This window comes from Lycorma delicatula, chromosome 4 (assembly GCF_047948215.1).
Source record: "Lycorma delicatula isolate Av1 chromosome 4, ASM4794821v1, whole genome shotgun sequence".
NCBI classification, from domain to species: Eukaryota; Metazoa; Arthropoda; class Insecta; order Hemiptera; family Fulgoridae; genus Lycorma; species Lycorma delicatula.
In genome coordinates, this window is record NC_134458.1 from 45,441,705 (window position 1) to 45,458,969 (window position 17,265).

Consider the following 17,265-nt stretch of genomic DNA (forward strand, 5'->3'; position numbering starts at 1 on the left):
GCAATTCTAACAACCAAGTCAATATTCCCCCCACGATATCCATCTGTCTTCTGTATGGAAAAGAAGAGATTTTTTCTTCTCGGCTATTTCATCGCATAATTTAGGAAACAGACTATTTTGTAATGGTCGACTTTTAACAAAATTGACCATTTTTACAGCTTTACAAAGAATTTGTTTGAGATTTTTCGGCATAATTTTTGTAGTAAGATCTTGATAGTGAAGGAAGCAGTGCCTCCATTCCGCCCTTGTTATAAGACGATCTATCAATTTTTTTCAGAAATCTGCTGTTCTTTCTTGTTATCGTCTTTGCACTATCGCTATATACTGCGATACATTTTGCCCAGTCTATGTTATAGTTTTTAGTAGCTTCATAAAAAACATCAAAAATAGTTGTCCTGTTGCATGATCACCATTGATTTTAAAAACAATATATTTTCTTTGATTGATCTATTTCTATCGCATTCATTCTAATAATACATAAGAACTGAGAAATGTTTGCCATATTCATCAAATTGAATACTAAAAAATTCACTTGAACTCGTTGAATTATCTGATCTCGAACATTGGCAACCATATAATCGATTCGCCTTGATACTTTGTCGTTAGAAAGCGGAATTTTTTTCAGTTATTTTGATTCTTTCACGCCTATTAAAACACTAACCATATCAATTGCAACAGGCAATATAAGGTTTTCTGAGATTATATGGTGTTTGGATATCTTAGCTACTCAATGCTACGAGGTAAGATGCTTCAAGTGTACTTTTACCAGTGCGGCTTGATTTACAAATAGAAGCTTGTTTATATCTTATATTATGTAATCTTTTTTCGAAAAATTCCAAGGGTTTCCGTTTATGATCCGGATATTTAGTTTCCAAGCGTCGAATTACATTTGATGGCTTCATCCTTTCATCGGAGAGAACCTGAAAGTAAACAACGCACTGTGACTTTTCATCCGATGAGGTAGAACCATAATTTAAATAACTGTTATTGTACAATCTTGTCTTTTTACCAATCGATTCAATGGATGTAGATGGCTTACTTCGTTTTTTCACAAATTTATCCATTTTGCATAAGAATCTAATTAAAAAAAAAAAACAAAAAAACATTTACACAGTTTCTAGAAACCGAAAACTCAATTATTATTATTTTCAATGAAATTACTCTATTAAAAACTTAAATAAAGGAACCAGACACACGCTTTGCATTCGAAACAAAACTAACGTTCTGCAATCCCAAATGTCTCTTTTATATTGCTGAGAGCACGAGGTGTTCAAACGTATCATATGTTCGAACATGACGCTCTGATAGCGAATGTTATGCAAGCAAACCAAATTACATGCAGTACGTACACATCAAGTTGAAACCTGTAAATTGCTTATATTTATACACTTCATACATGCATGTTCATACGTGTTTTTTAACGCAGTTAAACAGTTTTAACTAGGTTTCACTGGGATAGTTTAACTAAATTTAACTGGGATTGGGGGTCGTGAAATATTCATTAGATTTTTTTTTTTTACTTTTTGGGGGTCGTGGAGCTAAAAAGATTGAGAATCACTTTCTTAGGTTTAATATGTACTTTGGATTTGTTTTAACAAAACAACACCTTAATTTTTAGAATATTTATTTAACTTTTGATGATAAGGTTTATAATTTATTCTCGCCTTAATAACGCTTTATTTAAAGGAGAATAATTAATAATCTATTTTAAAGTCAATTGGTTAAAGAGGAAAAAGTATAAAGTTGATAAACTCTTTTTTCAAGGATTCTGTTTTTAAAAAGAAATCTTTGTCAGAAAAATAATATTTTTTAATAATCTAAAAACTAGTCATCAAATCTAACCACATTACAGTTGTTTAACCTCTCACTTCTTATAATCATTTTATCTATACGGTATCCCAATTTCCAGATTGATTTAATGAATTTAGATTAAACGGTTTTTGAAATATTATGCTGGACATATAACCAAATAAAATTTTGTAGCAGATTTAATCTTGTATTTTTAACCCGAGCAACTTCAAGTTTTCGAGAAATAAAAAATTCCGCATAATTTTCCTTTTGTTATATACCATACAAAGATTACAATTTTGTTATTGTATTTAATAAGACCAAAATAGTTGTTTGAATAATTTTTACTTACATCTGACTTTTACATTAACTAAAGATAGTGGGTCGTCAAAAAAATAAAATTAGATTGTACGTTAATAAGACCGTAATGTCATGTTCGCAAGATATTTGTGACTATTATCAATTTATTTGCGACTATTTAATTTTATTTCTTGACGACGAGTATTATGATTGTAACAATTTCAATTTAAATACAATTATACATTTAAATTTGAATTAACTTCTTTTGGGAAATCCCTAATGATGGAGTAATGGTACCGAAAGTACTCGGATATATACTTTTAAAATTGTTGGTAAGTGGAACGTAATAAATTGTATTAATACCAACGGTGCCAGATGGTTAGTAAATTAACTCTTGTTATTAAAACATCAGTTGCTGTTGTTAGAAAGATACTCTTCCAATTATTTCTGATTTTTCTTTTACATTCAATTTACAAATCGAGCAATCCGTTTTTTACGTACCAGAGATTTTATAGAATATTTTTTTTTTCATTTTTCTTATGTAGCCGAGGAACATAATCTTTCTGTGAACACTATCTATTTACTGTAGTATGAATAAAGTTTTAACTGTAAATTGTATCAAGAATTTGTTTATTTTTCTCTTATCTTTGCGTTTCATACAAAACTGAAATAATTTCTGCTCATCTTTATAATTTGCATCCACTGACAAGCTCACTATCTCGATTTCTGTTTATAGAGGAATACGCATTGAAAAACTAGATTATTTTAATGAAACTTACAGAATTATCTTTTTTAATCAACTCACTGCGACTAAAATAAGGTAATAAAACTTTCTTTTGTAATTTACATATATATGATCCATTTAGCGAAACATTTAACGGATGAAACGAATATTTTAAACTGTAGTTTTAGTTTTTTTATTCATTTCTGGAACGGATTCGTGCGTTCACATTCGTTTTAGCAAAATTTTTTTGTGTGAAAAATTTTGGTTGAAGGTTCTCTTCCAGTAAATGGATAAAAACTGGTATCTATGAATACAACTAATTGATATAAACTAAATTTACGGATAGTAAATTCGGTTTGTAAATTAATTATTATATGCAATAGCTACGGATGCTTGTAAAACTTCTGGTTAATGTTTATTAATTATCCAGGGTCGACATAAAACAACACAACACACTTTAATAAGGAATGCTCAGACTGACAACAGTCAAACCTAGGATAAGGAAGAAGCTTTTAGTAAAATCTTAGCAACAATCAAACATAGGAATGTTTGAAGACATTGTATAAAAACAAAAAAAGTCAAAATACAACATACAATATAGACGTATGTGGCCATATAAATCTGCTTTCCATACTTTTTAAAAATTCATTTAAAACAGAGGATATTAGAACATAATACCAAAATTTCTCAGTGGAAAAAATTGTTGCAGTCACGAGAGTAAGGAAGATCAAATTTTGCGAGCTCGTAATTTACAGAGGTTGAATTTAATTTTTCTGACTGATTCAAGTTTAAGGAACCATTAAAATTTAATTTACAATAAATACTTTAGGAATAAAAAACAAAATATTGTAATTTTTTATAGCAGATGCTTTGTTATGTAAAATTTCGAGTTCATTGTAATGTGAAATAATTTACTACTAAATTGTGTAAAAAAATAATATGTGAATTTCTGTAATTAATGAGATATCTGAAACAAAACAGCATACAAGTACGAGTCTTTACATAAATAACGTTGTATCTACGTAGAAATAACTGAGCACAAAACACTCTTACATGTAAAAAGTCTAACCGCGCGATTTTTTCAAATCGCATAGGAATTTAAAATTTTAAATAATTAAATTCAAACATATACAAGAATAAAAAAATAAAAACCAGATATTTAGCAAATATTTTCATACACTGACTTACGTGCTGCAACCTAATGGTTTGAGAATTACTACTCGAAATACTCTAATTACTACTATTTAGCAGCTTACTAAATCCAAAACAATTTTTGAATACACTGGTATTAAATATTTTTCTAGTTTTCTCTTCTTTTCAATTAATACACTTTATACATAAAGTTATTTAAAAAACAAATTAAACAAGTTTATAAATAATAGTTTTAAAAATTTGTAAGTGCTTTTACCTATAAATATTTCGATCTTGTAGAGAAAAATAGTCGAGGCACATATGCATAACACATACCTGTCACTGCGTCTTAACTTCTTTACCAACTTAAATAACAAAATGATTCTGCAATTTAGATTTATTTTATAAAATCAACTGATTTTCATTAAAAAAATGTAACATTTATAATTTTGAGAAATAGCGTGGTGATTTTTAAGCGATGTAATGCACAAAGAGGCCAAGTTCGTATACCATTGGAGTAGCAGTAATTTGCTCTATTGCAATATGACGTTTTTTGTTGTGAGAAATGTCTCGGTATAATCACTATTATACCGAGACATCAAACTGATCTCTAGCTCAGCTGGGCCTCCGATTTAAGACACAGAATTGGGTCTCATAACAGCCTACTTGTTAATATAATTATTATTTTTTCTGATATAAGGCTATAATCACGTTTTATTTTTATAATTTTTTTACCTTGATCAATGTTTCATGTGGTTTTCTGTGATCCAGGCAAATGCCGAACTAGTTTATATTGTTAACGTAAAATAGTATACTTATTTATTCCTAACCTGATCTAAATATTGTGTTTTGTAGAGATGTCATTAAAGTTTTTATTAAAAAAATAAGTTTTTAAACAAATAAAGTATTTAAACAGTTGTCCATATAAAACACTGATCGAAGTGGTTGGTTGGTTGGTTTTTTAATTACCGCTACGATTGAATGATCAGGAAAATAAACAGTTTCAATATATTCGCGAATACATGACAAGAGATTTTAATACAAAACACGGCACAACAAAATGAAAATTAATAATAGATTATAATGCTTATGTTATTATAATTATATTGAAATTTCATAACAGATAAACGCCCTTGACGTTTACGACATTAAATAATTACGGAGCAATCAATTTTTACTCACATTAAGTCTCGTGAAAAAAAAAATCAATCAAATGCACGTAGTCAAATGTCTACTCAAATACATATACGTAAATTATTGAACGTTAACCTCTTTACTGCGTAATGGTGGCCTTCAGCAAGTCAATCTTCTTGACATATAATTCAGAATATGTTGTCATTCTCCCTTTGTGTATATATAATTTTACTTCCTATATTAAAATAAAATAAAAAAAGACAAGAAAAGAAAATATAGAATACTAACACGTTGAGTGATGGTCGTACTGAACTATAACATTTATTTAAAGGTTGATCATGCAGTCTTTTAAATCTGTTAAGGAAGTCGTTAAATATAACAGCGATTTTAATTTACGGCTATAATAAATGTACGACATGACATTAAAGAATATACTAATAAATTGTGCTAGATTTATAATTAATCTTTGTATTAAGATACTATTCTATTTATCAAGATTATGATTAGACGATCTCCGGAACAGTTGTTAAATTTATCTTTACGTTCCTAGCGAATGCAACTAGAATAGAATTAAAGGGTAAAGTATGGTGATAAAAATTGGGTATCGGTTTTTTGAAAATCTTTACGTTTTGATATATTCAACTAGTTAATCTACATCAAAAAATTAAACCAGAAAACATATGTTGTGTGTCATACTGCTTTTAGCCTTATATCTAAGGATTGCCCTAATCGATTTCATCCAAATATTTCTATATATGGGGAATTGATCATATTAATCTCTTTTCAAAATTCGTTAAGAGGATGGGGGATTTCGCGAAAAAATTTCGATTTTCTTCAGATGCATTTTTAGAGAAAACTTTATTAAAGCAAATTTGTTATGTACAATGCATTAATAAATTAATAAAAAAAGTTAAAAAAAAAAATCAATTCCTACCTCTTAAAACTGTAATATATGTTTTTGTTTGTTTGCTTTTTAGTTTAAAATTAAAGAAATTAAGCAAATAATATTCTATTTGTATGGTAGGAGTATAGAAATACAATTTCACAAAGTTCAATATCAAGAGGACACATACAGCTCTGGAATACTTGCAGTAACATTTGTAACCTCTATTTGCTTCATTAGGAAACCAGAAAATGAAATATATGTATAAGTAATATGAAAGAAAATGGATAAAAGATGTTAAAGGATAATGAAAAAATTCTATCAGTTTAAAATACCTTATGATTATTATGCTTTTATTATTTTACATTTTCATATATTTTTATTATAAATTTAAAAAAGAATTCTTACATTTTATAATTATATGGTTTTTGTATTATATTATATTTTGTATTACATTGTAATTAAAATTTTATATTTAGTACTTCAGTAATTATATTTAGTATGAATTTTATATTTATAATAATAGCTTCTCTTTTACTTTTGCTCTTTGTGAAACCCAGCTAATCATCATGTGGTATAACTTCCATTATACAGTCTACTCACATATTAATTATCCCGGCTAATATTTTTGGTGTATGAGATATTCAACTGACGGTACAGTGGTTATCATGATTAATTTAATCTGTTTTCTTTGGTACAGTTAGAATTAAACAATTTTTATTTTTCTAAAATCTTTGGATAATTTTTCAATCTCATAAACTGTAATGGTAATCTGTATGATATATTGAGTCGTAATTTTCCTATGCTAAACAATGATTCTGATGATATATCATTTATTCTTACTGCCATTTTTCTATTCTTTAAGAACTCTATCAAACCCTAATCTCAAAATAGTCTCCTCCGACATCACCAATTTATTTTCCTTCCTTCAAAATGTTGACTAACAATCTTTTCCTCGTTTTTATAAATCCTGTATAAATAAATGGTAATATATCATTTTGTTGATATTTATGGTGAAATGAGATAAATGTTTTTTTTTTTTAAATTTACTTAATTACAAACTACATGGAATTGTACTTCTAGAAGACATTTCTAAGTAATTATTTGACTCCTTCTTCACTGGTATTGTAAAAGGTGCTGCAGATAATTGTGCTGCGCTTATTGTTAACCTTTTCAAGACAAGCATAATTAACAACAGCAACTCCTGTAATACCAGTAAACAAGGAATCAGATAATAATTCAATTTAATTAATATAGTAAATAACTCTGTTTATCACATAAAATAATACAGTTATCTATTAAAACTGTATTTAGAGTGGTATTACTGTAATATATTTCTGAAATATTTACATACATATCTAAACTGATTGATTTAAATGATATTTTTGAAGTTTCTAATTATCTTGTACAGCTGTTGAACTGAGACTTGATGCGTTGCTGTGTTCCTTGTATCTGTAATGATGTGTTTGTGTTGCTTGTTACATTCATGGATATCTAGTTAGGATATGAAGCTAATTAAAATATCTAAGAACAGAACGGTCATATTCTATTCTTGGAAACATTAGGTCTCATAATGTGGTTGAACACATTAGGAGTGAATATTAAGGAGCTAATAAGGTTAAAATATAATCCATTGGGTTTGGTCTGTTGGCTTCTGTGATGGAAATCAATTGTACTATTTGTTCCAACCTGACATCTGAATCAAAACATTATAAATTAAACTATCTGCAGTAAAAAAAAGGCCATGATTTGAAATTATTAAAAAAATTTCTTTATTTTCATTTCAGAAAAAATGACACTTGTACAACCTACACCTGAGCAGCAATTACGGATACGATCTGAGTTAAATGAAAATGTATCTACTAGAGATCAAGATCTGGAGCATATTAAAGACTGGTTAAAACGTCAACCTCATCTTCCTCAATTTGATGGTATGTTATCAAATTATTCATACTTAATTTTTATTTTTACTAACAAGAATGAAAGTGTTGATGATATTTTTGTTACATTTCATTTTTATACATGTCATTAATTAATTTCTAAAAATAATTTTCATATTTCAGTAAATTTTATTATAATAAGCCTAATTGATTTTATTAGTTTCTAACTAATTTATTCAATTATGAAACTTTATGGAGTAGGAATGGATTGCCAATTTATTATGAGTATAAAAAATGAATTAAAAATATGAAAAAGGGAATATGGGGTTACTATAAGCAAAGGTGGATACTTTAAAATTACTCTGATGCATTTGTCATTTTTACAAATTTTTCATGCTAAATATGTTTTTCTCACCTATGAAATAAATATTGTCTACCTATGAAATAAATTTTCTATTATGAGAAATTTTTTTGAAATATTACTTTAAATTTAATACAATTAAATGTATATACTAATAAAATTATTTAACAAGATTATGGGGTTACGTAAAAAACATAAACGGTGGAAAGTGTACAACAGAAAACTGCATCTTTACAGAACAGTGAATGCATTCAAATAAATAACAAGAGAAATAAGAACATTAGACATGGATAAGAAATTATTTCAATAAAACAATTTCGACAACTTTCAATTTCAACAAAATATTAAAATTTTTATAACAAAATATTTTGATCATCATGTTTGTGCATTTATAGTTTACTGGGTGTATTGTTTAACCCTATCTTAATGGATTGGGGACTGTATGTCTGTCTACTGTTTAAAGTGGTTTACAGTTGGGAGGCCTGTTGAAAGAAGTTTCATACTGTTTTATGTATTTTATATTTGTTCATAGTAAAACAATAATATTATTTATATAACACTTATATTTATTATATTTTGGTAGTACTGCATGTTAACTGCAAATTTAAAAAAAATACTTTTGTGCTTCTATGAAGTCCCTTGAATTTGCTTTACAATATTTGTATTATTTAATTAATGGTGGAAACCAGCTTATTACAAAAATTTTCTGGTTTTCCCCCCAGAACCTAAAAGGCTGCTAAGAACAGGATCTGGTTTGTTAAAGGATTACCCTCAACCTTGCCTAGAATTAGGGTGAGGAAATATCTTACAGAACTATAAACGTTTTAGAAAGACAATTAGTATATTCTTGTGTTTAACAATTTTAAATTTGTGCTTGCACTGTTTAAGTGTGTCCAGATAGTGCATCTGGCATTTCACTTTTTTGGTATTTATTATAAACATTGTGTCAAGAATAAACATAATTTTAATAATCCATAGTTTTTAACTAATATTATGTTTACTAATGAACAAAAAAGGCAGTTTCTGCTGTACTTGGTTAAATCATAGAATTTATGCTTCATAACATACAATAAATCAAATTGTGCATTGAGCAAACTACCTTACTGTTTCAGATGATGGTCGTATAATGACATTTTTGCGTGGGTGTAAATTTTCATTAGAAAAGACAAAACGAAAGTTGGACATGTACTTTACAATGCGGACAGCTTGTCCAGAATTTTTCAGTGATCGTGACCCAACACGATTTGAACTTCAAGAAGTTATGAGAATAGCGTAAGTTTTATTATTAACTGTCAACAATTAAAAGTAGATAGTTACAATTACACACCTACTCTACAAATTTTCTTAATTTTTCCATAAAAATTAAAAATGTATTAAGACTTAAATATGAAAAGTAGATTCTTGAATTACAAAAATTACTTTTCTTGCAGTTATGCTAAAAAACTTTCAGAATTAAGGTGATCCTAACTGGTTCTATTAAAATCATGATTAAATAAATGGATGTTAATGTTGTTTACAACATTCATTTCACAGCAATAAATCATGCATGCTTCTGCATACCTATTCTTGAGTGCACTCTTAGCATATATAAATAAATTGTATTCAGATTGTTTCATAAATAAGAGGAAATATTTATAATTTTACAACCTCAGTATTCAATCAAGAGAAAAACTTTTGTATTTGGAGAAACATCAGATGATCTAAGAGAGCATAACCAAGGCAGATAAGAGAGTAGTCTTTCATAGAACACGTACAGTCAGATAATTAATAAGACTTTTTTGCAATCAGATAAGCTCATCATTTCACCAATCATCTGCCCCAGTAATTGAATATTTTCTTCTAATGAGATGGGATCCTGTTGATCCCATATTTCATTACCCTTCTGAAAAAAACATTTCAAAAGAAGAGATAGGCTAGTCTGCCTCAAACATAAGTTAGACATCTTTCTAAAAATTCCTTATTCCAATATTGTCAATTATAAGGCATTCTTGCACTTCTATCTTTCGCCATCACATTTTTCCTCCTTTGACTGATCAGGACCTGCCAACTTCCATGCACACACACACACACAGACACATACACTCATGTGCCAACACATGCACATATAAATTGTTTAAGAATGCTAGTTATATCCTATATATTATCATATGATTTACTGAAATCAATGTCCACATTATATAGTTTAAATTTGCATCCATACTTGCATCTGTATCATGTTCGTATCATGATATGAATGATGTTTTATTTGCAAGAAATGGGTCATTTTATTAACCTGTCGCATTTTTATTCATTTAGTCTTTTAAATGTAACAACTAATTATGAGGTGTTACAGAGACATCTTAAATATTGGTGGTACTGAAAAGCCTGTTTAGTAAGTCAGCTGCCAGAATGATAGCTAAGGCATCAACCTTTGTAGTTTAGTTTTGAAAAGAGCTACTTGGTTTGAGAGCTTCCAGAAGTGATGATTATAATGGTTAAGCCAGCCCATGAATCTCAAACGTTAAGATCCAGTCAGCCTGAGGTTAAAAGTTGTTAAAAGATTCTGCTGGGTCATCATCTGGTGGTAAGATCAAGTAGCCTGACCAGAGTGTTCAGCTTTATTATTGGTAACCACTTCTTTATTCTGATTAACGTATGAAGTATTATTGAACAATGTTCTAGTTATGTAATTATAATAGTTTGTCAATTTTTTTTAAATTAAGTATTTTATTTGATTAAAATTTATTTAATTCTAGAATTGGTTTTGTTCACTGTTAACAGTGCAGATTTCTCTCTTTTGCTATATCCATGGAGAAAAACAGATATTAGGTTATCAAAATTAGTAATGATGACAGCATAAGTAATTATGCTGTAAATAATCTGTAAAGATTATTGCTATATTTATCAGTAATTTTTTTAATTAGCTTCATTTTTTTTATAATTATGATTTTGCTTTGATTATGGTTTTCATGTCCTTCCACAAATATGCTGGAGTATATTAATTGCATAGATTTGAGTGTATTATCCTTGATTTCCAGTTAATTATACTGTTTTATTATATTTTCAGTCACATACCACCTTTGCCAGGTCTTACACCAAATGGGCGTAGAGTGATAATTATGCGCGGTGTTGATGCGACAAATATTATTCCAAATGTCGCAGATGGTATGAAAGTTGTTTTAATGATTGGAGATATACGACTAAAAGAAGAATTAGTTGGTGTTGCTGGTGATATATACATTCTTGATGCATCTATTGCTACTCCTGCACATTTTGCCACTCATTTCTCAAAATTTACTCCAGCACTTATTAAAAAGTTTTTAATTTGTGTACAGGTAATATTTTTTGCAACCTATATAAAATTGAAAAAAAACACCAAATTTTATACAGACATTAAGTAATTTAAATAAATGTACCTTAAATAAATTAAAGGCAGCGAGGTCAAATTAACAGATAAATACTTTTTTTATTTCTAACTTTTTTAATGATTGATGTAAATTTTTTTATTTTTACTTTACTTTTTTATTAATTCTTATAATTTACTTCTTAGAAAGAAGTAAAGGAGCTTCTTAGCTTCTTAGTAAGTTTTAAGGAGCTTCTTAGATTTCACTCCTTTCAAATTAAACTTTTTTGCTCGTGGCATAGATAATTTTACTTTCTTGTTTGCTTTTGGTCATAAACGTTATTTTTTGTTCAAGTTGTAAGTTCATTCTCAGATACTATCCCTAGTATTTTTTAATGTAGAGATGCTGGTATACTGAACAGAATTTTCAGTCACTGACATCTTTTTTACATCCACTGGCTGTTATAACAGGATGATGATCATTTTAGAATGTGGTGGGTAAACTTGATTCAATATAGTTTATGTTCTAACCAAGAGTAAGAACATTCTGAACACAACTTTAAACATAAAGTTGAAACAATCAGAAACATACATTTTACTAAAATATTCTGTGTTGCAATAAAACATTCAGTATGTTTCAAATAAATGGAAATATTTATGTTTCCACTTACACAGTCACCAATGAAAAACTTTATACAGAAACAATTGTGTATATTTTGTATGTTAATTTGTTTTTGAAATGGACAATGAACTCTTTCTGGAGTTTTGTTAGGGAAAAGGAATGCTAAAGGTATATCTTTCTACAAATAGAATGGATAAGTTCAGTGAAAATTGCACAATGTGTAGATGAGCTTACAGCAAATTTTATCAGAATTGTAGTTTTAGGGGAGTTTAATGCAGATATTATTAAAAGTACTTGTGTATATAAGGAATTCTTTGATATTGTAAACACTGAAATTAATTAAATATTCTATTACTTACTGCTTTTAACTTTTGTTTATCAAATAAAAATATTTTCTCAGAGATCTCTGCTTCATCAAAATGTATTTTTTTTTAATGATAAATCAATAACTACTCTACTGCTACTATAACCTACAAGTAAATAATAAAACTATTATTTTTGTATCGCATTTTTAAAAAAAAAATAAAGTCTGAATTATTTGTAAAAATAAGCCTAATTTAAAACATAATAGATTTACTTATATTACATTAATTTAGATATAAATTCTATGTAGCTTGCCTTATTAAGAAAAAGTAGCTTAAAAATATAAATTTATCAAGAAATGAATTAATAACAGCAGCAGCTTTAAAAGCATCATGAAGATTTAACATGGCAATGTGGAAAGTAATAAATGAGGAAAGGGTTATTGAAAATTCACGAACAGTGCCTGTCAAAAGTTGTAGGTTTGAAATTTGAAAAAAAAATATCATTATATAATACTGAAATTAGAAACTCATTTAATAAATATTTTAGAAAGTAACCATAGAATTTATAGCAATAGGATTATAGCTACCAAATAGAGTGTATGTTATGCAACAAAAAATTGAATATTCATTTGAGTTAGTTTCCCAGATTATTCTACAGTAGTCTTAGAATCATTCACAATGAAAGAGGTTGGTTCAGCAATTAGATCTCTAAGAAATAACAGTACATAGATGAAATATAAAAGTTCTGATTTTAGTAGAAGTCTAAGGAAGATAACCAACTTTTCCTCTTTATTCAACCAACAGTGAATGCATTCATCTGTTAGCATGATGTTTTTTGTAGATATATTTACAATTATTAAAGAAATTATTTCATATAAGATACACTAAAGTAAGAAAAATAATATTTTAAATATATAATGCTCTAAAAAAAAGCGACATGGGTGACCTGATAGTAACATGAAACCAGCAGTAAAATAATGGTGGGATTCTATCATGAGTATTATTTATCCTTTCAACTGATATATCTCTTTTACCTTTCACAAATCAGTTCCCCTCTTCAGTTCACCAGAAAGTCATGTAATTTAAATGGTTTACACGATAATAATAATAATGAAAGCTGTGCTTAATCCCACAAGGGAATTCTACAAAAGATAAGAGAAATGGTAATAATCATAAAAGCACATATTTTTCTATCTGTAGAAGGGGTAGTGAGTTAACAAAATAGTGAGAGCAGAGTAAAGTGAGTTTTGTAGAAAGGAAAAAACATGCATTTTTAATGTTAAACTTTACTATTTATTTGTTTTACAAGTTAATATTTATAGTTTTAATGTATCTTAAATCTGAAATACATGTAATCACTTTAGTTCAGTGATTTTTAAATCATTAAACTAAAACTATTTCATTGTTAGTGTTTAGTGATAATATTATATTGTTTGCTGATAGTGGTTCAGTAATTGTAATCACTGAACTAAACTATTTATATTTTAATGATTTTTTTCTTTTTTTTAGAATGACTTCTTAAAGTTAGTATTTAACTTTCAAGAAATTTTTTGGCGAGTTATGCTGTGATTAAAAACCTATTATTGTTATCGTTGTATAATTAGAAGTAAAAATGCTTGATATATTGACTTCATTTTTTTCTGATAAATAAAAAAAAATATTCTTAGTACTTTTATTTAATGCAACTATTTATTACAACTGATCTATTAATTTAATTTAATAAACATTTAATTACATTTAATTTACTTGATACATTTCATAAATATTTATTTACTAATGTTTTGTTCTTCATTCTAGGAAGCATATCCTGTCAAGTTGAAAGAAGTACATGTGGTTAATGTATCACCTATTGTTGACACTATTATTAATTTTGTCAAACCATTTTTGAAGGAAAAAATTAGAAACAGAGTAAGTTAAATAACAATTTTAATGAAGTTTCTGATCATAGGTTAAGAAACTTCATTAAAGAAGTTTATAACAACATACTTATGAATTTATAAGAACTACTTATAAATTTATAAGAACGCACTTTATGAATACTGAGGTGACAGATTTAAACTAATAAAAATATTTAATGCTATAACAGTAACTTCTTGATGAATGAATACATTTTGGTCTTTGTTCTGGTACTGAGTATTCTCAGACATTCTTATTGTTAGTTAAGGACAATAATATTAAAAAATAACCAGAGGAAAAATGTGCCTATTATCAAGTAAAAGTTAGTACTATAGATTTAAATGTTTTTTAAAATTTGCATATAAATAATAAGCAAATGGAATAAAGCAATACTAAAGTTTTGTTTTACTATCTTCTAGCATAATTTAAAACATTGAACATCAAGAGTGAGTTCAGAAATGTAGATGACAATATATATAGTTTCAGTTTAACATAAAATAATGAAGGTCCTTTTGTTTTTTCAATCCATGTGCCTAGTATTAGAAGTAACTTTTAATCTATATAAATCTGGATTTTAATCAGTTTAAATTTTTAATACCCAATTAAAATAAATATACTTTTATTAATATGGAAGGGGATCATCACTTTGATTATATCTATCATGTTGTGTTTCACTTTAGATTCATGTACACAATGAACTGGAAACCTTGTACGAATTTGTACCAAAAGATGTTCTTCCAGAGGAGTATGGAGGCTATGCAGGTCCAATTGACAAAATCAACAGTATGTATTTTATTTCTTTATTTTACTTTATTTCTTTCATAAACTATCTTATGTTTCATAAAAAGTGTTTTGAAAATTTTTGTTACAGTTCATTTAATATAATAATTATGGTGTAACTGGTATACTACTAATTTATGTTCTACTTCTTATATAACAGCAGGTTTAAATTTATCTGATGAAAATATGACCATTTGTTTCAACCGTAATAAACTATGTGAGGTAAAACATACTCTGATATGGGTGGCATAAAAATTATCTAATTTAGTAAACTAGTATTTTTACTGCGGAACAATATGCTTTTTAGTTTTTAGAATGCTATGTTTTGAAGTTACATTAAGAATTCCATGAAGGATAAAATTCATCATTTTACATAAGAAAGTTTTTTTTTAATAAGTAATTTCCTTGGGGATGATTCTGAGAACACTGAATCTTTCATAATTCAAGATCTGCTCTGGTAATCCAAAAATAAAATATTTGTGTGTCTGTTTTCATATATGTTCTAATGAAGGTTGAAGATGGTTTTATTTAATTATAATAGCAAACAAGACTAATGAGAAAATCAGTGGAACCATTGAGCTGCTTTAGAATTTTCATTAGGGGACATGAAACAAATGCACTATGAAAGAGATGTGGAATGTAGAATAGATTAAAAAAAATTATTTTATTATTTTGTTAAGTCTTTAACAAAAAACTTTAGTCAGCTCTCCTGGCTCAATAGAAATAAAACATAATGAAAAATTTAATTTCCTGACAATAAAAATCGATATTCACAAAGATATACAAAAATTAACCAAAATATGGATTTAATTTCCAGAAAAAAGTTGTTATTCTTGAAAGCTCCAACATTCAAATAATTTATACTTGTGAAGGGGCAAGTCTCATGTACTCTTTTTATATCCACCAGTGGTTTACTGCTATCAGAAGTATTTGAAGGAAGCAGAATTCTGGAAGCTGCACGCATATAATTTTTTATAAATATTTTAATTATACAGGTGAGCAACATAAAACCGAACCCATAATGAAACGGCTACTCAACCTATTTATGAAAGACTATCACACAACTAGCGCAACTAGAAGATGTATATGTTACTACTGATTGTTGCTGCCATTTGTCAGGTGGTTACGTGTCAGTTCAGTATACGTTTTGTTGCAGTGCAGTATTGTGAGTGCAGTTGTGTTTGTGTAAAATACCTTATTCAATCCAGGAGAGGACAGCTATAGTTGAGGTCTATATTTGGTCTGGATCGTTTGAAGAATTACATCAAGTATTTATAGAAAAATTTCCAAATGCCTGTATCCCAGCGAAGAGTAGCATGCACGATTTAATTAAAAAATTGTGTACAACAGGTTCAGTTTCAAATGCAAAACGAAATAGGCAACCTTCCATTAGGACTCCACAGGACATTACCAATATTGAAAGGAGAATTATTGCCAGTCAAAAAAATCATTACGCAAGTTATCCCAACAATCTGGTGTTAAATACACATCTTGTCATAAAATTCTTCATGAATTAAAATTGAAACCATACCACGTTACAAGTGTGCAACAACTGAAGGAGACAGACAAACCGAAACAACTTGATTATTGCAACTGGCTTCTTGAAAACATTGTTGGTGGACAGATAGACCTACCAACAATACTAAATATAATTTTGTAAAATTGATGTTCATTTTATAAAATGCATTAAATATCTTATATTTTTGTGGGCTTGAGATTTTATATGTAACCATATATTTGGCTCAGTGAAGAAAGCAATATGAAACCATTTTACTCCTCACATTCCCTACTAAGTTTGGCGTGAGGTGTTTAGCTATATCATTTTTGAGTGACTTATGATTTGTGGCAGATCACCTATGATCATTTCAATTATGGAACAACATATATAAAATTGGTAATTATATTTTACAGATAAATGTGAATCTAATATAGTGTTATAATTTGCTTATTTCTTATTTCAGAGCAATGGATGGACAAACTGTTGACTTATCAAGACTGGTTTAAGGAACAGGAAAACGTGAAAGCTGATGAATCAAAACGTCCTGGTAAACCAAAAACACATGATGATCTTTTTGGAATGGAAGGTTCATTTAAACAACTTTCTATTGATTGACTGACTTTTAAAATCAAAGTAATATA

General features: G+C 27.9%; 1 protein-coding gene across 1 annotated transcript in view; it reads left to right on the forward strand.

Moving 5' to 3' along the window:
• LOC142322843 (alpha-tocopherol transfer protein-like) overlaps positions 1-17,265 on the forward strand; it is a 57,200-nt gene extending 39,935 nt beyond the window's left edge. The window contains exons 2-7 of the mRNA XM_075361920.1: positions 7,748-7,891; positions 9,314-9,473; positions 11,248-11,515; positions 14,248-14,358; positions 15,027-15,129; positions 17,088-17,265. Coding sequence (XP_075218035.1) covers positions 7,753-7,891; positions 9,314-9,473; positions 11,248-11,515; positions 14,248-14,358; positions 15,027-15,129; positions 17,088-17,239 — 933 coding nt within the window. The 5' untranslated portion in view covers positions 7,748-7,752 and the 3' untranslated portion in view covers positions 17,240-17,265. The remainder of the gene's footprint in view (positions 1-7,747; positions 7,892-9,313; positions 9,474-11,247; positions 11,516-14,247; positions 14,359-15,026; positions 15,130-17,087) is intronic.